Genomic DNA, 24,244 nt, shown 5'->3' with positions numbered 1-24,244 from the left:
CCTACTGGTTAGGTTACAACTTCATAATCTAATCATGTCACCTCTCAACATTCCTGAGCTTCAGGGGCTCCTCACACCTACTCCAAGCACCTGCTACTTGATTGCAAGCCTGGGGATGTTCTTGGAAGTACTGAGGGAGCTGGAAGGCTGAAGGAGACACAGCGTGTGTTCTGGGCCTAGAGCCTACCCAAACCAGCTCAGTGGAAAAGCAGCTGTCACCCAAGAGGCACTCCATGCGTACTTCCTAAAGGATTGACTCAAAGTCCAGTTCCACAGCCCTGACAGAAGGTGAGGGCCCCCAGGCTGAATGCAAGCCAGTCCCAGGAACACCTGAGCTGGCAGCAGCCCAAGGGATGCCTGAACTTGCTGACCCCAAGGCAGTAGCAGAGGTGGGGGGCAAGTCTGCACCCCTCCTTCCACTGAGTGAGGAGCTATCCGCCTGAGCCCAAGATTCCCAAGTTTTCTCACTGCCACTCCCACTCTGCCATGGAACACCAAGTAAGTCACAGCTGTGTGTCAGGATCAACATCAGGACTTGGAGGTAATGCTGAGGAGCTTTTGTGGATATTAAACAGGATAATCAGTGAAACAGGCTTAGCACCATTCTCAGAACTTGGGAGCACTCAGTAAGCTGTAACGTTACAGCCCACAGTAACTTATCTCTGTGTGTGTGTCCCCTCCTGCACTGGTATCTCATGAAGGTCAGGGTCTTAACAGTGTAGCAGTCCCTGGTGTCCAGAATGGTACATATGGAATATATGGATGGGTGATGGATGGGTGATTCCTGTCTCCCCACCATCTTACCAGCCCTAGACTATCTAAGCAGCCTTCTTGCCTCATGCATAAAAACAGAGAGAAAGTAAAAACAGCCAAGATCTTATTCTTCTAAAAACCTTGCTTCACAAAGCATGATCCCTGAAGCAGCAGGATTGTTGTCACCTGGGAGCTAGTTAGCAAGTCAGGCTCCCAGGTCCCAATCCAGACCTGGTAAATTAGAATCTCTTGGATGATGCTCGGGTGATTTCCATCACACTGAAGTTTGAAAGCACCAGTGATTCTCCATGTTGCCTGCAGGTTGAAATCCCCTGAGCTAAGAGACCCTACGGTGCTGCCTGAGGCCCTTGTCTGAGGCCCTGAGATGCCTGGGAGGCCATGAGAAATCCCACAGCAAACTCTGGGAAGAAACTTCTTTGTAGTTGTGTTGTCCTTGGGGTTGGGAGCTGGGCTGGAAGTGGCTGCTCTAGAAGGGAGCAGGCACAGCTGCGGCTGAGCCAGACAGGTGTAAATCACAGGGCCATTTGCACCGCTCATGGACAGCCAGGCAGCAGGTGCTTCTCCCAGCGCTAAGATGGATTTGTCTAAGCCCCGCCACAGTTTCAGATGCCACCTCCTTGCAGCCTGGTGCACTGGTGGGAAGAAATCACATGTAGATTCCTGGTTCCTCTCACCTTGGCCTCCTAAGAGCTCTTGGGACTTGCACTACATGGGGAGCCTGGCTGGAAACAGTCACGGAGTCAGGTGCTGCCTATCCAGCAGAGACGCCCAGGGACAGGCCACCATGCTTCCCCAAATGGAACAGCAATTGGCTTGATTCCAAAGGTCACTACTCAAACGTACTTCCAGTGTAGCATGGGGAAGGCCTTTTAGCCCTCCTGAGCCTCGATTTCCTCATCTGTAAAATGGGGGAAACAATTTTTACTTGTCAGAATTTCTATGAGGATTTCTAATGAAAAAGGGACTCATGTAGCATCTGGCACAGAAAAAGTGATTAAAAAGAAGTGGTTATTCATCAGACTTCCAATTCATCCGTCTTTCCCTTTCTAGCCTGCAGGCCGCCTGGGGGTAGACACAGTCTTCCCAGATTGATTTCTTTCTCCCCACCACACATGCCTCGCAGTGTCTGCTGGGAGAGGCTTAGGAACATCACATTTTGTATTTTCATTTTAAAAACTTATATTAATATTATAATGCAGGTTATTTTTTTCAAATAATATACCCATATTTAAATTGAAAAAAGGTTTTCTCCTCTGTTCCTCAACTTTGACCCCTCAGAGAAGCTACCATGGCTGAGCACTTGGTGTTTGTCCTTCCTGACTGTTGTGTCATGCTCCACCATGCGGTTAGCACATGCGTGGTGTTGGGTGGTTGAGACACGGGACCCTGGAACCCGACTGTTTACCAATGGTGTGACCTTGGACAAGTTAGTTGACCTCTCCATGCTTTTGTTTCTCCATCTGTCAGTCTCATCTCATTAAACTGTGATGGGAGGTCAGGCGAGCTAATATCTGTGAGATGTTAAGAAAAACACTAGGCCTCAGTGCTATGCCCATTAGTTAAATTTGAAAAAAAAAAAAAAATCATTCAGCAACTTGACTCACTTAACTATATATTTTATAGAGCTGTTAATATCAAAACAGATTGATCTCTCTAATTCCTTTTAATGGCTTCATAGAATCACATTCTGTGAATATACCTTAATTTATTTAACCTCATTGATGGACACTGAAGCTGGTTCCAACTATTTCAGTATCAGCTGCAATTTATAAGTGCTATAAATATATCCTGGCGTACTGCTGGGAATATTCCTCAGAGCAGATTCCCTGAAGTAGAGTTGCTGGGTCCAGGGATGCGAGCGTTCCGTGTTGATAGACAGTGTGGAAATCGCCATTCAACCAGGGGCCCTGCGTACTTCCAATGTGAGTGTGTGAAAGTGACTGTCCCCCCTCCCCCACCATGCACACATTGAAATTTTTTTTTACTTTAAATTTTTTCCCATTTTAACAGTAGAAAAGTAGACACTTACTACACTGTATGAGTAAATACATATACAAATGAGCAAAAGGAACCATTCACAAACCAGGGGAGCTTGGACTGCAGGGTTACCCTCCACCCACCACAGTCTGTCCCCTGGCCATGAGCTCACCACCCGTCTCTGCCCGCAGCCTGATGGAGTGTGCAGCAGAGCACCCGACCATTGCCAAGTCAGTGGAGAACTTTGTGAACCTGGTCAAAGGGCTCCTGGAGAAGCTGCTGGATTACCGGGGTGTGATGACCGACGAGAGCAAAGACAACCGCATGAGCTGCACTGTCAACCTGCTGGTGCGTGGCCTGGCGGGTGTCCCCACTGTCCATGTCTGTCCACAATCGGGGGGTGGGGGTGCCGCTTAGCTTTGTGTCTCACTCCTGTTCCTGATAGGGAGGTGGTGCTAACAGCTTCAGAAATCAGACAGATGTGGGTCGGCACCCCTGCTCTACCACCTGCTAGCTCTGCGTCTTAAGGTCTGTCTGTGCCTCGCTTTCCTTATATGTGAAATGGGAATAATGAGTGCCCCATTAGCCTTTAATACAGCCCAAGGTAGGAAGATGGCGGTGGAGACTGGTCGACAATGTGAGTTTCAGAGGCACACAGCTCATGGTTGTCTTTACCCTGGTGATTAATGAAATAGACCACTACAGAGATGCTCTCCAGTCTTGGGTTTGCTTATGTTATGTGGAGGAAAAGCAGCAGTGAGTTCATGGGTCCCGCCCCTGGGGAACTGCTCAGTGTGCGCTGGCTTCCTTTCTCTGGCAGGATGGAGAGCACTAATAACTAGAACTTAGAGACTACCAACCAGCCAGAGCAGCTAAGGCTCTTGACCCTTCTATTGCAGGAGGCCAGCTCCTGACAGCCTCCCTCCTGTGCTGGGTGATTGGCTCAGGAGGGGGTGGCAGCAGCTGTAGTGCCAGACTTAAAATGCTTTAAATGAACAAAGCTGGCCAAGGCCCACATGGTTTCCATCACGTCAGTCCCTGCCACCCCTAGTGCTCTCCAAAGACAAGTCCAGTTCCCCCAGTTCTGTTGTGTGGCCTCCCCTTAGTCCACAGGGCCTCTCTTGCAGCAGCTTAGATATTGCCATTGATGTTCCAAATGCTGAAGGGAGTTTAAAAACTCTGACTACAGCAGAAAGGAATTCAGTGCTGAGGACTCCACCAGGCCCCACTTACAGAAAGAGCAGAAGGAGGGCCTTTCCAGGAACTGAGGGTTTCTTTCTAAGGAGCAAGAGAAGCAGGTTGAAGAAATTGACCTTTAGCAGTCCAACTAGGACCAGGGAGAAAGCTTAGGGCGGGCAGTTCCTCCAGCAGTCAGACCCTACTAGGTTTGGGCGTGGGACTTGAATGTGGCATCAAGGATCAGGGCAGGATGGGGGAGAGGTGCCTAGTGTGAGGAGAGCTAAGGATTAAACCAGAGTTTGCCCCCGTGTGGCTCTCAGACTGGATCAGGACCTCCTGGTTCCGATCTGTAAGGACTTGTTTAAAGATGTCACAGGATTAGGATCTCAGGCATGGGAGCTCAGGACAACTACCAGTCGAAATGGCTTCTGGGCTGGAATAGGGACCAGCTTCCTAAGTCTGGCCAAGTGTAAATGCTTTTGGCTGTGGAATCCCATCACAGCTCTGGAGAGTTCTGTGTTCTATTATGATCTATTACTATTGCCAGGATGTTCCTACGATCTTTCCAACTCAGGTCCTTGTGACCACAGGCCTGAGCATTGAAAGATGAAGCTGGGCTGCCCTTCAAAGTGGACTTTATCAAAGCAGACTGGCCCTGCCATTGGAAGCACACCACTCAGCCCAGGAGACAGCTCAACTGCATCTCCTTACGTATTATGGCTGAGACATTTCCTTTGTCCCTTTATAGTCAGAGAAGTGGCTTTCAAAACAGATTCTCCCAGTGAGACTGTAGGATGCATTCAGCAGAGTAGACTTCTCGCTCCTATCTCAGGGTGCCCTGACAGTACACAGCGACCTCTCTCTCATCCCCGTCTCGACACCCTCTACCCTCACAGCCTTGCTTATGGCTGTTTTTCTTCCCCATCCAGAATTTCTACAAAGATAACAACCGGGAAGAGATGTACATAAGGTAAGAGTCTTATTTTCTAAATTCAGCCTGCTGTGCTGCTCTCCTGCTGACATCCCCTGATGGTTCCCCGCTGTCTTCAGGATAGAGTTTGACCTTTTCGTCTTGGCATTCAGACCCCTCATGTTCTGATGCCTATCAATTCCCCAGACTCTGTCAATTCTTCCCCATAAGCCACTCGCAGCTCTCCCGCCTGTCTGTGGCCCTGCTCCTCCCCCTCCTGTGGGCAAGCTGCTAGCTGTTTGCATTTGTTGCTGGCTGGTGTATGAAGCCCAGGTTGGTCCGGGAAAACTGTACAGCCATTGGCCAGCCAGGTTCCGAAGGGGAGAAGTACAGAGTTGCACAATGCCTGCTTCCTTCTAGGCCTTTAAGAGATACTTGTTTTAATATATCATGAAGGGTTTTAGGGACATTAGCCTGGAGCTAAGAAGTTCTCTGCCAATTTTTTTCTCAGAATCTCATATTTTTCTGCAAAGTTTTTTATTGTTATTTTTTGCTCATTACAAAAATAATATAGACTTTTTACTGAAACCAAATAAACTCATAAAAATACAGACAAGCAAAACAAAGCAATGAAATAAGTCCCCATAACCCATACATACTTCCAGATCTTTCTATGTTTATGCATATATCAAATTCTAGGCAAACATTACTTTTTGCAAAACTGGAATTACTAATGATTTATTATTTGCTCTTTTTTTTTTAACTTGACAAGAATTCCATGTCAACAGATGTATTTCAAGATCATTTTTAATGAAACCATTAAATTTCCTTTCTGGAATAGACTATAATTTATATAACCAGTTCTATATTGTTGAACATTTAGGTTGCTTCCAACTTTTTCTCTAACAAACAGCACAACAACAGAATTTTCGGACATATACCTCTGTGCATATCCTTAGGAGTCAGGAGCCCCTGAGGTGGAATCAATCAGAAGGTTAAGGAGCCAGGTATTTTTAAGCCCTTTGACATATTCAGTCAAAGGGAAGAGACTTCAAGACTAAAGTCAGTCTGCTCTTACTGAAGATATTTTTAGGTTCTTAGTTTAATGTTATTCCAGAAGTAGGAACTTTCATTTGAGGGGAAAAAAATAAAATTAGAATTCTATAGGTTGTCCTGAGCTTGGGTCGTTTATAACATCATTAGACATGACACTGTGGTAGCACCACATTTGGGGACTGGAGGACTCAGGATCTTCTCCCTGTTTTCTCTGTTATGTTGGACAAATCGTCCCGGGAATTGGTTGAGGCTTGCCCATCTGCAGCGTGTTTCCATTGCACCTTCTGTTTGGAGGATGAGACAAGGTACGCTAGGTGACGCGCCTGGCATATGGTCTCTCCTTCCATCCTCTCTCCTCTGCCTCCCATTTTAGAAGCACAGATGGCAGATCCCAGACCTCTGCAAGCCTTGGAGACTTGGGGCCTATCTAGGAAAGCCATATTTGCCCAAACCAGACATCGCAAACAGGGGATAGTCTGAAAACCTGTTCCATTTGGCAGGCATCGTATTTTAAAACAATTTTTAATTCGTTGCCAAATCTAGAGATTCTACATAAAAATCACAATTTCCTTCTCCTAAAAAGAGAGCCACATTGGAGCCTCATCCCATCTGACAGCTCTCATGTGATGGGTGGTGGTGACCCTTTTAGACATGGCAGGAGCCAGCCCCAGGGTCATGAAACTGTCTCTCCCTGTGGTTCTATATCCTGCCTACCTCACTCAAGCATCTAGAGGTATTTGACCTGATATCCTAGTGAGCTCATTGAGATCCTCCCTTGGGCTCTGTAACAGAAGACCAAACCCTGGGATTCATAAAAAAACAGAGAGGAAGCCTTGGCCAATGCAGGAGTTGACCATAGCAGGAAACCTCTCCCTTGGGCCATGCCCCCATCCCAGTGTTAGATACAGCCTTCTAAGGGTCTAAGGGATCAATAATCAATGGGAAGAGATATAGCAGGATTAACCCATGCATGCACACAGGCGTTTCAAAATTCCCAGCTCTACCTGGAGGTCACACACAGCTTCACCACAGAACGTTATGGGGAGGAGTGTGGACAGACTGGAAATAGCTGGGCTGGAACCTGCTTCTGCCTGTCTCTGGCTCTGGGTTGCTAACTAGGCTCAGACTTCTCACCTGCACATCATTGCTGGGATGGATGGATAGGCTACTGGTAATAATGCGCTCACTTGATGGTGGATCCTTCTGCCTGGGAGGTTGTCCCTCTTATGCCCTTCCTTCCCCTCCAGAGCCCAGCTCACCTAGCAGGCCAGAGCCCTCTCTAGAATCCCTTTCTCTCCCCCACTAGATAAATATCACTCTCAGTCCATAGATCTCACCTTGACAATATTTATCACAGCTGTATTTCTCAGGTATTCATTTGATAAATTGATTCACATCTAAATCTTTTAGGCTCTGAATCCCAAACGTAAGAACAAGGTCCATTTTTGCTACCTCTGATTTCAAATGGCCTGGGATAGCCTGGGTGCTCAGTGCAACTCTACTGGGTGAACAAGGGGATGAGCCACAGGGCCCTGGGTGGCCTGGTTCACTAGTTATCAAACAATTACAAGGTGACTGTCTTCTCCAGACCTTTGACTGTCCCTAACCAGAGGTCAGGCAGCTGACATTCAGCCCAGCAGCTACATTTTATGTGGCCAGGGACATTGAATGTCAGCAGCTCCTTGCTGAGGTCTGTGCAGAAAGCCTTTCTTCCACTAGGAACCTGGGCCTCAGCACAGCCCCTGAATGAGGTGGTGGCTCTGGGTGAAATCCCACCACAATGGCTGCAGCACCTCTCCTCCTGGAGGAAGAATCAAGCTTCTTTCCTTCACCCAATTACTAAAAGTTGGGTTTTAATAAATGTCCCTAATGTCATGCAAGTCACCAAAGCAGTGGTTCTTGGGCTCTGACTTCTGCTTCTAGCAGTGGTAGGTGGGAATGTTTTGTAGAAGAATGAGGTTCACAATGATAATAGATAGCAGCTGTCAGCATTCAGTGCCAGCTACAAGCTAATCACTTTCCATGCATACTTGCCTTTATTAGCAGCAATGCTAGCTGTCACTTATGGAGCCTTTTATGTGCTACTCTCAATCTGCTTGGCCCTTTACACTGAACGGCTCTCTGGGTAGATTATGTGAGAGTTGCCATCTTGCAGGTGGGCAGACTGAGGCACCGAGAAGTTCATTGGCTGCCCATTGATGTCTGTTGTGGGTCAGTTATCTAAGAACTTACCAAACCTTCTTCCTTTGCTCCTGTCTCCAATACCCATCAATAAATTGCCATCCCAGGGTTCAGAAACTGGAATGTCACTTTGCAAAGGGACAGGACATAGGATTGAATGGTGGGTTCTCCCCATCGACAGCTCAGGGCCTCTATGTTAATGTCCATTCTCCAGCCCCTGGCCTCCCTCCTTTTACACTTTTTTTAATACTCAGAGAACAGAGGAGGGAGTAGGAGCTTTCCTTTCTAGTCGTTGGGGCCCGTTACCACCCCAGCAGGCCGAAGTGGTTGAGTGGAGGTGATGCCCCACCATTTCTGTTTGTCAGCCCAGGCCTTCTGATAAGTTCTCCCCACCCCTTCTCTCTCCTGCCTTTATTTCCCTGACTTGTCATATTGTATTGGCTGTATCTTTCAGTATCAAGCTGAATGAATGCTGGCTGGGATGGTCCCCATTCTCCAGGCTGTGGCTTTATCATCTGAAAATGGGAGTCCCAGTGAAACCGTCTCGTAGGCTTTTCATGAGGAATGAGTGATCCAAGGCATCTGGGCCTGCTACCCAGCAAATGCTAGCTGCTGTCATTATGAAGGCTCTCTTGTGACCTACAGATGTGCATTCCTTCCTGTCCCTATCAACACCTCTTTCTCACTGCTCCTGGAATTTGGTGTATTTTTCCCCAAACAGGTATCTGTACAAACTCCGTGACCTTCACCTGGACTGTGACAATTACACAGAGGCTGCCTACACACTGCTCCTTCACACCTGGCTTCTCAAGGTGCTGTCCCTTTGGATGAAGGGGGTCCAGGCTGGGAGCCACGTGGGGCCCTAACATGTTGAAGAGTTAAAAAAAAAAAAAAGGAAAAACAGCCAGATGCATTTTGTTTTGATCAGTGGTCCCAAAATATTGACCTGGCAAGATACTTTTCTGCCCTACTTCCCCTGATCACCTAAGGTTTTAGTGACCTTTACATTTAGCAAATATAACCCCCCAAGATATATTTTGCAGTGTTATATAGCATCCTGCTATCAGCCATAAACCATTAGTGTGCTCACTGAACCGCTTTCATTCTCTTGAAAATTTTGCAATAGCTGGATGAAGTCAGATGATCTCCATTGGCTTTGGAAGAGCTAGGATGGCACCTCATCAAGGTCTAGAGAGTCCCTGCAAGCTACACAGAGTGAGCCAATGAAGCAAATTAAGCACCACTCAGCAAAAAATCAGGAAGTGCTTTACAAAGGGAACTGGCAGACTGGAATCTGCCGGACTGACCACTGATACCCAGAGCCACAGGGAGCCACACAGGGTCTGCAGGACCTCAGCTCTCTCCTCATCAGTATGTGTTCTGGGACATGGGTGCTAAAGAGCAACCTCCAAGCATCCTGGTACTCATGTCACCAAGAGGGCAGCCTCACCTGGGGGACCTTGAATTTTCAAAAGTGAGCTAGGTTTGGGAGAAGAGGAAAGAAGGAAAGTACACAGTGTGGGGAGGGTGTTTTCTGCCCTTCAATCCTGGGAAGACAACTGGCCGTGGCAGCCCCTTGGCCCTGGGTGACTCCCTGCGTTCTCTCTCCACAGTGGTCAGATGAGCAGTGTGCATCACAGGTCATGCAGACAGGCCAGCAGCATCCTCAGACCCACCGGCAGCTGAAGGAGACACTCTATGAGACTATCATAGGTTACTTTGACAAAGGAAAGGTAATCTGCTCCTGCCCCTCCTCTCTCTGTGGGGACCCTGGCCATTGGGAAGGACAGTTCTCTCCTAAACCCTACAACCTATCCATCCTCAGGAATGCATAGCTATCCCTGCAAATCCTAAATCTGATCCCTTCTTTCCATCTTCTCTCCATCTCCATTTGAAACCTTCCCTTCCAAGTATCAGCATCATTCTCTTGGCCACTACGATGGATCCTAAGCAGAGTCCCTGCCTCCCTTCCCACCCTGTGGATCATCCTCCACTCAGAAAACATGTCATGATCCTATCATGAGACAAGTATTGGATTGTGCCATTCACCTGTCTCATTGGAGGAGATTCAGCGACTTCCCCATTCCACTTAGAATGCATTACGCAGTCCTTCCCATGATCCACAGGGCCTCTGTGAGCTGGGCCTTGGATGCCTCCTCTGTGCCTCCCTCCTGAGAGCTCTCTTCTCACCTGCTCCGTGCCAAGCTCCTTGGCCTCAGAGCCCTGGCACTGGCCCTTCCCAGCATTTCTCACCCCCCCCACTTCCTACTGGGAGGCTGGCTCCTGCCACCACTCAGGGCTTTGCTTTGGGTGTGACATCCTCAAAGGGGATCTTCCCCGGCCACCTCCAGGCAAAGCAGCATTGCTCTGCTTTGGGTCACCATTCCTGCTTCTTCAAAGCACTCCCCACCCTCAAACAGCACCACATTTATTTTGTTTCTCTTGTTTATTGTCTGGCTCCCCAATTCAGAATGCCATGACAGAAGGACCCTGCCTTATCCACTGATAAATGGCCAGTGGCCAGAACAGAACCTGACACACACAGGGACCAAGGACTTTATCCAGGGCAATTGAGTGGACTGAGTGGGTAGATGGCATGATGGAACCAGTGTGGGTCTGTAGCCCACAAAGATTCTTGGTTGGATTTGGCCAGGAATTGGGCAAACCAGCTATTGCCCAGCTCCAGCTTCCAGTGGCCGGTCAGGCAGCAGTAGCCCAGAGGCTCCCATCATCCCACAGGGGTTGTGGCCTGGCAGCTGAGCCCTCACCTCTGGAGCCAGACTCCAGGGTTTCACTCCTTGCTTCTCTACCCCCTCCAGTTTTCTTGGCCTCTGCAAGATTCCAGCTTTCCATCCATCATAGTAAAATACTAATAGGACCAACTCCCTGGTTGTAGAGTGGAAATGAGGTGACAAGATCCGCACAGAATGTCTAGCTTAGGAACTGTATGTGGTGTATCTTGTTCATTTCCATGATCATCATTGTTACCTGGCTCTGCCGCTTCCTTTCCCAAGCCTCTCTCAGCCTCCTGCTTATCCACAGCCCTGCCTCTCCTCTGGGCTGAAAGGTCTCCTCCAGTTCACCAGGACACCATTTAACACTTAATTTTGGTCTGTCCTGCTGCTGCAGTTCATTGCATCTGTCTTGGTCTGATCTCCCCACCATCCTGGAAAGATAGAATGAGGTAATGTCTGCAGAAGGGCTTATAAATCCCCCAGCACTGGGCAGTTGAGAAGACCATCTCATAATTTACAATGCTAAGCCTCTTGAGGGCAGAGACTCTGCCATCTCTTGAACCTCCTGCCCCACTGAGTGTCAAAGTAAAGCTTCTGGTTTTTTTATTGGCTGGTTAAGTCAGCCAGGCTGGGAAAGACCCAGAAGGGGCTGTAGGGCTGTGTCCTCCTCAAGGCATTCAGTGCAGTCGGCCCTGTGCCGAGCATGCCAAGCTCACGGACGCATGCCAGCCATTATAATGTTTGCATGGTGCCCTTTGTGTTGTGCAAAATGGGGGAGAGGGCAAGGGAAGAGGTGGTGCCAAAGCATTTGGGAGCAGAGAGGAGGCAGCAGATGGAGACAGCTCAGCCTGAAGACCATTTCTGTGGATGCTTCTAGAATGAAGCCCAAACTCCTTAGCACTCCATTCAGTTTTCTTTCTCCACACTTCCTGGGGAGACCCATTGCTACAGACACACACAATGGTTCTCCACTCCACATGTCCATCTTCCCATAACCCGATGGACTCCTGTACCCCCTCAAAATACAAACGTTACATTCACTGATGTTCCGTGAGGGTAGAGATTGCATCTTGTCCATCCTCACATCTGCTCCATGGCTGTGGATTCAATGCCCATGAACCACCCCCAGTACCCAGCAACAGCAGCTCAGTAGTGAATGTCTGAGGCTCAAAGAGATCAGGGACCATCAGAGGCCCCAGGGGACCTGGGAGGAAATCCAGGGATCTGACTTCTTGCCATCTCTCCTTCCATGTTCTCTTGGTGATCTTAACACATGGGGAGTTTCTTCTCCCCAACTGTATTAGGTGGGAAGTTGGTGAAGACCTGCACTTGAGCCAAACAGCCCTCGCCCAGTGAGGGGCATTTCCCCAACCTTCTTGTTCTGGGCAAAGCCTGCAGACTTGGTTCCTCCTGGCACTTTATGCATTTTATGGGGCTCACTAAGCTATCCGTGGTTTATAGCCGGGCTCCTCCGTGCGGCCCTTGGTTTTATTGCATATGTGGTTGCAGAGAGAGCACTTCTGCTATGAAGCTCACACTGCGTTTTGGCAACGGCCCTCTCTCCTCCTGGCCTCCTCCAGCGTCTTCACTGAGAGGCATTTTCTATTTTGAACCGAATTGCAGCCCATCCTGCACCTCCCCCTGCTTGTCTGCAGAGGTTCATGACCTCCTTTAGTCTAAGATGGTGGGTACTCTTGGCTTCTCACCTAAAACAGAGCAGAGAAATTATTTTTGAAGATGGGGAAGATGTCCTACAATGTAATTCTAATCATTTTTTAATACTCTGAAATCACCTCTCCCTCTGCCTCTACCTGCTACTCACTCCCACCATGAAGCCAGACAGGGAAGACCCCAGGACTGGACATCAGGGCAACCAAGGTCTGGTCCAAACTCCATCTCCAGAAGCTCTCTGGCTCAGGTCACTTGCTCCCTTCTCTTTGGAAGGTGGGGCCAACATACCCCTGCCCAGCCTGCACCCTGCTGGGGCATCACAGGAGGAGTGGAGTTGGAGTAACAGCCCCAGGCTGGCATGCCGTTCCTGCTGCTGGGCAGGCTCTTGACCGGGGGCAGGCTCTTGCCTCCCTGAGCCTCCATTCTCACCTGGCCATGAGGGGCCTGTTAGTTCCTCTCAGGGTGGCTAGAAGAAGCAGAGAGCATGGGAAAATTAATTAGCCTACTCCATTATTCATCAAGAAACTAGAATTAGAGGCCAGAGAAAGGTCATTCTTGCCAGGAAGCCCCCGGCTCCCTCCGTGAGGGGGGGCAGGTCTGGGTGAGGCTACAGCTCAGTCTCAGGGGCACAGCAGGGCTCAAGTCCCTCCCTCAGCCAAGGCTCCAGAGAGTTGGGGTCCCCATAACCTTGCTCCTGTGACCTTCCGTAGATGTGGGAAGAGGCCATCAGTCTGTGCAAGGAGCTGGCTGAACAGTACGAGATGGAGATCTTCGACTACGAGCTGCTCAGCCAGAACCTGGTAAGGCGCCCTGGCCCTGGGGTAGGCTGACTGCCCTGGAGGCTGCTCACGGCCTCCTCTCCCCACAGAGGTTGCAGAGGAGGAGACGGGAGGCCAGGCGGGTTAGGAAAACAGAAGAAGAATGGAGGTGGGGCCTGAGTGAGGCTGGGCCGAGTGTCTCTTCCCGTTGGTTGGATGGAGCGTTAAGTACCTGTGTAGCACTGGGGCATCTGTTGCTGCTGCGAACCTGTTCAACACTGCTACATTTGCAAAAAAAAAAAACACTCCCACAAATCACTAAACCAATTAAATAAAAACACTTATTTGTGCTTTTTGATGAGCAGATAAATCACATTAAAATGCTCCCCAACTGGCTTTTCCCAGAAGCATGTCAAGGCCCAGGACTTGGTGGGGAGTAGAAAATGGAGGAGACAGACTGTCCTGCCTGTGCCGCAGAAGCCAGGACGTGGCGGGGAGTTGGCCTCTGCAGGGAAAAGGCAGAGCGCTCAGCTGCTCCCTGTCCTGTCCACACCCCACAAATTTCCTGGATGCCGGAGTGTCAGGACCTCAGGGCCTCTTCCAGTCCACTGAGACAAGCCAGTCTAAGTGTTTCCAGAAAACGATAAAATGAGAGTCTGAATATCAAGAGAGAAATGATAGCTTTTTTTGATGGGAGGGTGCAGGTATGATGAGCTGGTTAAAAACAACTAAGCTGTTAGCTGCTTTAAGACACATAAGATATGTTGCAAATACACACAGGTGCTTGCACTGGGAGACCCTTAATACCTGCCCCAAGGGCATATCTGCATAGGTGATTGTGGACATGATAGCACACATGACTTCCAGACATGTGCCTTCATGCACAAACACACACACACACACACACACACACACACACATACACCTCTGATACACACCCCTACACAGAGCCCTGGGCCCCCAGGCTCCTGTCTAGATCCACATGTCAAGTTGAAATTACCAGTGATTATGAGGCGTGCGTGCGTGCATGTGTGTGTGAGCACGCGCGCGCGTGTGCACCTGTGGGCATGCAGGCCACATCAGGGTTTCTATAGGGCCAACAGCCATTGTAAGATGCCATGAAGTGTAAGGTAAGATGGTTTTGGAGATGTCAATATATAAGAAATACACACCTCTTGGGGTTAATGAAATACGTCAAGTGCGCATACACAGGAAGACATCTGCATCTAGAGACACTCATCCATTTGTGTACCCTCACAAGCATACACCAAGTGTGGGCAGAGTGTGAGCACGGTCACCATGGTGGGGCCCCGGGAAGTAGCTGCCTGGACACAGTTCCGTACTTCCTGGTTAAATTGAGGTGCCGTTGGTTTAGCTGCAAACTGGAGGGACTTGTGGGATGGTTATGAGGAGATGCAGGTAAATAAATGAGCGAGGTGGAGCACAGGACCTGGCTTGCCGTGCACAGAGCTGTCCTATTAGATTACAGACACAGCCGCAGGTGCGCCATTCTGTGCACCTGGCATGTCGGTCTTGACTGTGGCCTCTTTGGGTGGAAGGTACCTTGGATGCGCATCTGTGATGTCATAGCCTGTGTTTTCTTCTTCCAGATCCAGCAGGCAAAGTTTTATGAGAACATCATGAAAATCCTCAGGCCCAAGCCAGACTACTTTGCTGTCGGCTACTACGGCCAGGGATTCCCCTCCTTTCTGCGGGTGAGTTTGCGGGAAGCTCTGGCTAGGGAAGCAGGATGGTGGCATTTCAGGTGTCTCTTTGTCCTTTGAGGATCCGCTCCTGCTCAGATAGAAGCTCACAGCTCAGAAGCCAAGCTTTCCTCTGCCCCGAGTGCTGCCACCACCCCCAGGAGTCCTCAGCCACTCTTCCTGTCAGAGCCACCAGCATCAGTCACCTGCGGTGTGTCTCTACAGCAACAAGGGCTTCCTGGAGAGGTTGTGAGCTCCCTCTGTTATTGGAAAGAAGAATTCAAAGAGACTGGAGGATGAGAGCTGCCCGGGGGTCCGTACACAGCAGTTCTCAGGAGTTTCAGTCATAGGGTCTTGTTGCTCTTAAAAGTACTGAGAATCCCAAAGAACCTCTGTGTTTTATGTACATGTACCATATGAAAACTAAGAAAAAGATTAAAATAATTAGTAATTTATTTTAAAATAACAATAATAAACCCACTACCTGTTAACATAAATTGTAAATTTTTTTTAAGGAAAAATAGCTGTATCTTCCAATTTTAAAAAATAAGGGAAAATAGCAAGATTGCTTTACAATTCTGCAAATCTCCTTGATGTCTGGCTTCAGGAAAGAGCTAGGTCCTCATCTGTTATGGTCACACATCACAGAGCCTCTGAAGACCTCCACCTTCTCCCGCGAGAGAGCAAGGGTGGGAAAGGCGAAGACAGCTTCTAAACTATCGTGAAATGGTTCTGATTTTGTGAGCCTCTGGAAAGGTCCTGGGGACCCTCAGGGTCCCTGGAGCATTGTTTCTGAATCACTGTGTGAGAGGCCTATTCATCCACGATGTGGAGGGATGAGGTCACCTGTCAACTTCCTTCCAGCCCCTGAGTTTATGGTTCTATTCTGGGCACAGGGAGAGCCAAAGGAAAGAGCAGACCTGACCCCTGACCTCACTCGGCCTACAGCACAGTCAAGGAGCTAAGTCACCATGGTTACCAAGGGAGTATGATTACCATGGCAGAGCCACGGGAGTGACGTCATGAGCACGAGATGGCGTAGCCAGGGAGGCTCTCCTGGGTGGAGTGGAGGTGGCTTCCCAAACTGATGTCAGTCACCTCAGGGTCCCTGGGCAACCTGTTCAGAACATGTGTTCCTGGGCCCAGGTCCTGTAGGCTCCATCTCAGGGGACTGGGGTGAGGCCTGGGAATCTGGACTTTGTTTTACTTCCTCTCTCCCTGCCCTCCTTCCTCCCTAGGTCCCCTTCCTTTACTCTATTGCTCTTAAAAAAATCTGTTTATTTTTTAATTGATACCTTATCACTATACATAAAATCAGAATGCACTCTAGTCCATGCACCCAGTATAATCTGGTCAGCTTCATTCCCCAGTCCTTCCCCTTTCTCCCCCCTCCCTCAATCTTGGTCCCCTGTTTCTATTCTACTGCTTTCCCTTCTGTTTTGGCAAGATCCCCCTTTTTAAAATTCCTTTTTCCCCTCTATTTTCCACACAAAAGTGAAAACATTCGACCCTTGGCTTTCTGAGTCTGGCTTATTTCACTTAACATAATGTTCTCCAGTTCCATCCATTTACCAGCAAATGGCACAATTTCATTCTTCTTCATGACTGAGTAGAACTCCATTGTGTATATATACCACATTTTCTTTATCCACTCTCTATTGACGGGCTCCTGGGCTGGTTCCATAACTTAGCTACTGTGGATTGTGCTGCTGGCATGTGTGCATCACTAGAGTATATTGATTTTAGTTCTTTTGGATAAATACCAAGAAGTAGGATAGCTGGGTCACATAGTGGTCCCATTCTTAGTCTTTTGAGGAATCTCCATACTGCTTTCCCAAGTGGTTGTGCTAATTTGCAATCCCACCAACAATGGACAAGTGGACCTTTTCCCCACATCCTCGCCAGCAATTATTGTTATTTGTAGGGAATCTGAACTTTTTAAAAAATATTTTTTTAGATGTATGGACCTTTATTTTATGCATTTACTTATATATAGTGCTGAGAATCGAACTCAGTTCTTCACACATGCTAGGCAAGCGCTCTACCACTGAGCCTCAGCCCCAGCCCCAGAATCTGAACGTGTAAAGGCCTCCTGGGCTCTTCTGATGGTGCCAGGGTTGGAGGTCTGGTGTACAGAGGCCAGAGAGACTTGGGCTTGGACAGAAGGACTCAGGGACCATTAGATGCTTTCTAGAATAAGGCTTCTCGGCCTTGGCACTGTTGACATCTTGGGCCCATCCTGCTCAGTTGTGGGGACTGTCCTGTGTGTTGCAGGATGTTTAATGGCATCTCTGGCCTCTGCCCCAGCTCCCAGTCGCACTCCTCACCCTCAGAATGACAACCAACAAATGTTTCCAGACACTGCAGTGTCCCTTGGGGACAGACACCGGTTGAGGACTGCAGGTCTAGAAGTGGCTGACATGGCTGAGGAAGGGTAAAGAGAATGTTTTGGGGAGCTCAGGGTCAAAGCCAGGAGAAGAGGTCTTGAACATTTTGTCCCCCCAGGCCCAGCCCACGTCACATTAAAGGCCAGGAGGGAAACGTTGTGGCCACATAAACAGGACAGTGGGTATGATGGGGTGCAATATGAGGAAAAAAGTATTCTGGAAGCTTCACATGGGATGGTCTGCAGAAGATTCTCTGCGTGCACACTCTTCCCTTCCTGGAAGGAGCTCTTTAAAGAATTGGCACACCCTGATAGGGCGGGAGTTGAGCTCCTCCCTCCTCTGGTGGGAAACTGAGGGGACAGGGAACCATCGGAGGCCCCACAGCCCCATGCTCATTTCATAAGCCTTCCAGCCATGATTGGGCCACATCCTCCACATCAGGAGGCTCTGGGGTCTCTGATGGGTGTCACTTCCTTGCAGAACAAAGTGTTCATCTACCGAGGGAAGGAGTATGAGCGAAGAGAAGACTTCCAGCTGCAGCTGATGAGCCAGTTCCCCAACGCGGAGAAGATGAACACAACTTCTGCCCCCGGAGACGACGTGAAGAACGCCCCAGGCCAGTGTATCCTTGGACATTCCAGCCACGGGGCTGGGCATGAGCAGCACTGTGGGCACCTCAGCCCGTAGAGCTCAGAGCTGCTGCCCACCCTGGTGTGTCAGTTTCAGTGTCCAGCATGGGATCCAAAGAGCCCGTCTCAGTACAGCCAGCCCTCTGTGTCCAAGGGTGCTACACCCCTGGATTCAGCCAACCACAGACCAAAAATATTTGAGGGGAAAAAGCACAGTCTGTGCCAAATGTGAACCGATTTTTTTCTTGTCATTATTCCCTTATATAGTATAACAGCTCTTCACCTAGGATTTTCACTTTTAATGACTTAAAAGTATTAGAAGTCATTTAGTAAGGCCTTTAACATGTACAGGAGGATGTGAGACTACTAAGCCATTTTATGTAAGAGATTTGAACATCCTGGGATTTTAGTATCTGCTGGAACCAATCCTCGGGTGTAGGGAGGATGACTGTGCACTCTGAATGCAGCACCCAATGACCCATGCAGTCTCTCCTCAACTGTTCGCTCTCATGAATAATGAAGTCCAAATTCTGCCAAGCATCAGACAACGCTAAACTTACTAAGGGGTCCTGTCTTCAGGGAGCTTAGAAGGTAGCAAGTAAAATAAATACTGAGCAACAAAATGCAGGATTAAATATTTATTAATGACAATATGATCCTTGCAGGACACTGTGGGAAGGAGCACAGCTGGTTTCAAGGACTGAAAGGACCCCAAATTGCTGTTACAATAAAACCAAACTCCTAAGCAGGGCTGGAAGTCTGTCCACTCTCTGACCCCTGATTTTCCCTCTGGCCATACCAGCTCCTTTCTGTTCCTTAAACATGCCCAATTGTCCCCACCTCTAGGCCTTCTCTGGTCCCTTTGCATAAATTGCCCTTCCCCTATTCCTTAGGCAGCTGGCTCCTGCTCACCTGTCAGATCCGAACTTGGCTTCCCTCCTGGAAGAGGCTTTCCTTGGTCACCTTTTCTAAAGTGGCCTTCTATGGACTCCCCAGGACCATGTTTTCTCACACTGTGTTTGTTTCTCTGGAGAATCGACCTTGATCTGTGTTGGTCACATGCTTCTTGAAGGCAGGTGAGATGAGGGTAGAAGTCGGCACCAAGAGAATGACTTTTGTTGTGCCCCCTTCCTGCACTGTGGCCCTCGCCCACGAGCCCTGGCACCCAGCCCACTGACAGGAGAGGTTTGTTGATTAATAGAAAGAAAGAGAAAATGAGAGAAAGCAGAAAGAGAGAGAGGGAGAAGGAAGGAGGGAGCAGGGCAGAACCACTGGCTGCCGAGCACAGAGCAGTGCAGAGGTGACAGTGCGTGAGCAGGATGCAGACCCAGTGTTCCCAGGGCCAGGAGCCACACTGACTCCGGGCAGGAGGCAGGGTTCAGGGCTGGCTGCTGAGCCGGGAGCACCTTGACCCAGCCTGGCTCCCCGGCATTGCACCCTTTAGCACAGATTAAGTTACAGCCTTTAAAACGGGTTGACAGGTTGCGTGGCTGGGCCCTTCAGTCTGCCAAACCTTAATCCAAATATTTTTCCCTGGGGTGATAAATATTCATCTGTGACCTTTTTATTATGCTTGCCTGCCCTTCATGGCTGCCCTGCCACGGGCATTTGCAGGAAGAGATGCAACTGGTGGTGGCGCCCGCTGGTTGCAGGAGAGGGCGTGGCTGCCGGCAAGACAGTGATTACACCGCGGCCTGCGAGGTGGACATGCTGGTGTGGAACTGCGCATGCTCATTTAACCAGGGCAGGGGAGGGCAGGTGTTCCTGGGCCAGGTCATCATAGTTGGGACTCTGAGGCCTGAGTCAGTGCCAGGAGCCAGGTAGAAAGGCAAAGGGAGAGGGCTGACATTTGCTAACTGTCCTCTTGGTGAGACAGATGCTTTATAACCATTATTTCTTTAAACCCCATAAAATGCTGTATGATGGGTGTTAATTTTCCCTGTTTCACAGAGAAGGAATATGTGAGGCAGAGAGAGAAAGTAATTTGCCCATGGTTACAAAGCTGGTTAGAGATGGAGTTGGCATTTGAATCCCGAGATCTGTATGTCTCTAAAACCGTGTTCTGTCACACCATCAGTTTTCGAAAAGCTGATGAATAGAGTGTGCTGACCTCTACTGCGCCCCAGCCCCTTGATACGCCCGCCTTCACCTTTCCTCATGACCATCCTGTGAGTGGTCAGCAGTGCGCTCTGCATTTCGTGACTAAGAAAGTCAGGGCTCCGGGATCTTTAGCAGCACAAGGTCACGGCAAGGAAGCAGCGGAACTAGGGATCGAGTCCAGACCTGCTTTCCACCAGGATCTTGAACTCTTAGCTCTCTTGCCCTCACTTATTAAAAAGTGGCCAAGCAATTTACAGGTCTCATAGTTGGCTCATATTGACACCCAGGTGGCAGAAGATGTTTGAAAGCAAAGGTCTCTGTAGGTCTATAGTTGCCACAATTCCACACATGGATCCCAAGTGGCAGGAATGATGGGCCAGCTCCACCCACATTCCTCTGGCACACCTAAGATGCTGATGTCAGAGGCTTCCTTAGGATGAGCCTGGATCCTCCTGTTGGATCAAGGCCAGTGGCCAAGTTCATTTGACATGGCCTAGAACCTTCTCTAAAAGAAGGGTGGGCAAGCTTGCTGTAGAGGGCCACATGGGGCATGTTTTAGTCTTCGAGGGCCATGCCCTCTGTGTCATAAGCCCTGTACCCTGCTGTCTGGCTGGAGAGCAGCCACTGCTGACGCACAGGTAGCTGAGCGTGGCTGTGCTCCAATTACACCTTCTCTATGGGCACTGAAATTTTGCACTTGCTCTGCTTTTCACACTTTATTATCATGTCACAAAATACTTTTTTTCCATTAGTGAATTTAAAATAAAAAATCCATGCTTAGCTTTTGGACCATATAGAAACAGGAGATAAGCTAAATCTGAATCACCATAGTTGGCTAGTTTCTGTCCTAGGCTGATCCAGAGTGACTCCCTCCCAGGGTAGGCTGGTGGCCACAGGGTTTAAGAAAAAAAAAAAATGGTTTTCCTGAGAAATGCTTCCATCAAGAGTGATCCATTTAGGTTCAACGTTGCCCTCTTTCCTTCAATGTGGAAATACTCTCTAGAGGTAAAAATTAGTAAATCCCCAATAAAGTAGCCTAGAGTAAATTTATCAATGAGAGGCAATTGAATCGAACTTGGAATTTGGTTTTAGCCATTTCTTGTGGGTCAAAAAGTCAGAGCCTCTTCCATCAGAAAGCTTTCCCTCTCTGGGAGATGGGGTGGCAGGAGAGGGAGGAAGATGGTAGCTGAGAGCTGATCCTACAGAAAGTACTGACCAGTGCCTGGACATCCAAGGAAGGAAAACAGCTTCCAACTAGGGTGAAGTTAGTTTTCGTGGACTTTGGCATTTTACATCTCCCTGAAAGGTTCACAGGGGAGGTACAGTAGTAGAGCAAAATATTCCAAGCACAGGGAATAGTAGACTCTGTTGAATATCCAGAGATAATGGTGGAAACCTGGGTTATACCCACACTGATGTAACTCTGAGAGCTAGCAAGAGCTCCTGATCCCTTAGTTGGCAGACATATCAGACCCGGAGATATATTTAAAGTTATGGTTCTCTTTGGGTAGAAAAGAGGGAGGAAAGCGCTTGAATATCTAAAAGAAGAGATGAATAAAGAAAAAAATGGAAAGTAAGGTTGGGATCGGACCAGTGAACCACTGATTTTGTTCATTTCATTTGCCGCATTACCAACTTCAAATGAATGAATACAGATCCAGAATAGTCATGACCATGACCTGGTCCACAGAGTGCCTCTCCAGATCTGTGCCCATGGCAGGCATCACTAATCGAGCTTGGAACTCATTCCCACTAACGCTGAACAAGACTCTTTACAATCCTGGCGCAGGATGTTGGAGTGCACGTTTGCATGTTCTAATGCAATACTTCTCAGCTTTAATGGTGCATATGAATCACCCAAGGATCATTTAAATCAGATTCTGACTCAATGTCTGAGGTAGGGTCTGAGATCTGCTCTTTCTAACAAGCTCTGATGATGCTATGGGGCTAGCTGAAGGGCCACCTTTGAGTGACAGGTCTAAAGAATTCTGAGCATAGGGTTAAAAGACCCAAGTGCAAACCCACACTCTGTTCTTACAAGTTGTGTGACCTTCAACAAGTTGCCAGACTTCTGTGACCTCAACAGGGATGATTTAGGTTAAATGCCATCAGTGGAATTGGAGATTAAATAAGACCATGAGGAGAAGTACTCTGCAATTGATGGGGAGCTATAAATCCATTAGATGGGTGTTATTGTTAATGATAATATAACAATAATAATTATGATACCCACCACTAACCAACTCTGTTGTCAAGAGCAGAGCCCTAAGATAGGGTTGCCAGGTGATAGGCAGCCCTGCTAAGGACCACGGCGACTGCTAACTGGTCACCAGCACCTTGTTAGAGGCCAGCAACATGCAGTTGATCCTTGAAAAATGAGGGCTCCCAGAAGGAATGGCCTGCAAGCTCTCAGCTGAAACTGGTGAATTGAGGACTGTCCCTCTGGTCAGCAGACCTGTTTAAAGTACTTAACTTCAGGGATTCCAGATATCCAGTGTTTCACTGTTCAGCCTGTCCTGGATGAGCATCCACGGTTCAAGAACAAGCCAGTGCCTGACCAGATCATAAAGTAAGACCCAGAGCCCACTGGGAAGAGGAACAGGGGCGGGAACTCAAAAAGGGTGTCCTGCTGAGGTTGTAGCAGGGCAGCCCCAGTGCCCTTCTCCACCTGGCCAATCTGTTCCCCCCTTTCCTCTTGGGAGAAGCCCAATTAACAGGGATGAGACTGGAGTGGATGGGAGGGACAGGGTTGTGGCTAACTCTGCAGCATAGCAAATCCTCAGTGGCATTGTTGAAATCATTGAATTGGACATAGAGAGTTATTTCTCAGGCTGATCCCTGAGTGGCCCCAAGGAACCTGCAGCCAGAATGTGGGCTGCGCAGGTGACAGGAGGGTTGGGGATTGGGGGACATGGTCAGGCAGCTTGGACATACTGAGCACATTCTCCCAAAGGGACCTCTTTTAGCATTGGGTGAGTTTGGCCGTTGACAGTGGGCGTGCTCAGACTATGATAGAGGAACCGGCATGGAGGCAGGTGTCAATCCATCCCACACTAGATTGCAAGGTCACCGATGAGGCCAAGGGAGACAGTCTGTGCGGCACTAAGCTGTACCCCCACAGCTGCCCAGGCCATCCCCCACCTGTGCCCCAGGCCCAGGTACCCAAGAGCATCTGCGTGTCTTAGAGTAAGACTTCCCCTCTGGGTGGAGCCGTCAACAGCAAGGGCTCCTTTGGGAGGGGAAGGGCCTCCTCTGCAGGGGGATGCAGGCCCTGGCGCAGCCTCACACTCGTGCCACAGTAGAGCAGGGGTGGCCAAGAGGATTGGAGCCTCCCTCACCCTCTTAGTCAGGCTCCCATGGACAGGAGACAACAGCTCACAGCTAGCAGACCATGCCCTGCTGGAAATGATGTTAGAACCTTGCTAGAGAGTCAAAAATGATTTGGGGGATGACTGTAACTCTTGAAGAAATCCTTGGAGGCTACTCCTGGGACACTGGGCACATCCCTCCATGTCTCTAGATCCTTCACTGGGGCCACAGGAAATGACCAGCCTGCCCCATCTGCATTAATGCCAGAATTCCAACTCCATGGCCATTACTCTTGGGGTGCCAGGTTCTTATATGGGCTTAAGACGATTCTGCCCTCTCAGTCTCCCCGCCAGGAAAGCCTGTGCAAGGGTCACTGTTATGGAGCCCAGAACATAGACCCTAAATGTAAATGCTGTCACAAGGACTCTGCCAGACCTGAAGTTACTGTAATGGATTTCAGGTGCAGGGGCAGACGGGAAGTTAGCCACTGGGCATGGCCACCAGGAGACTTACCTTCTTTCTGTCTTTCAGCTTTTACAAATCCAACTACGTGCAAAGGTTCCACTACTCCCGGCCTGTGCGCAAGGGGACGGTAGACCCTGAGAATGAGTTTGCTGTGAGTATTTCCCCAGCCCTACGCAACCAGGGTGTGGATCCACCAGCCCAGAATGGGAGAACTTGACCCAAAATTATAGAAAAGGAAACAAATGCCCAAAGGTTTGATGGCACCCATTCCATAGCCTCATCTCTTTCCCCATCCCACATGTCCCCTGAGTGCCTGTCAAGTGACCTTATCAGTCACAGGACATTCAGGCACTTCAGGAGGTAAAGCCCAGATTAAGCAGAGGTCAAACCTTCCAGTTCACACCAATAAG

At 49.0% G+C, this 24,244-nt stretch overlaps 1 protein-coding gene across 3 annotated transcripts in view; it reads left to right on the top strand.

Annotated features, from left to right (window-relative positions):
• Dock2 (dedicator of cytokinesis 2) overlaps positions 1–24,244 on the top strand; it is a 397,939-nt gene that overhangs the window by 338,337 nt on the left and 35,358 nt on the right. For all 3 annotated transcript variants that reach the window (XR_007352105.1, XM_048815769.1, XM_048815762.1), the window contains exons 35-43: positions 2,943–3,099; positions 4,860–4,900; positions 8,799–8,889; positions 9,691–9,810; positions 13,194–13,283; positions 14,852–14,956; positions 17,812–17,953; positions 22,548–22,629; positions 23,901–23,985. Coding sequence is in view for 2 of the 3 variants with exons in the window: in XM_048815769.1 (XP_048671726.1) it covers positions 2,943–3,099; positions 4,860–4,900; positions 8,799–8,889; positions 9,691–9,810; positions 13,194–13,283; positions 14,852–14,956; positions 17,812–17,953; positions 22,548–22,629; positions 23,901–23,985 (913 nt within the window). In the remaining variant the exon portion in view is untranslated. The remainder of the gene's footprint in view (positions 1–2,942; positions 3,100–4,859; positions 4,901–8,798; positions 8,890–9,690; positions 9,811–13,193; positions 13,284–14,851; positions 14,957–17,811; positions 17,954–22,547; positions 22,630–23,900; positions 23,986–24,244) is intronic.

The sequence above is a fragment of the Marmota marmota genome, unplaced genomic scaffold (assembly GCF_001458135.2).
Source record: "Marmota marmota marmota unplaced genomic scaffold, marMar, whole genome shotgun sequence".
NCBI lineage: Eukaryota > Metazoa > Chordata > Mammalia > Rodentia > Sciuridae > Marmota > Marmota marmota.
This window is presented reverse-complemented; position numbering and strand designations above follow the sequence as displayed.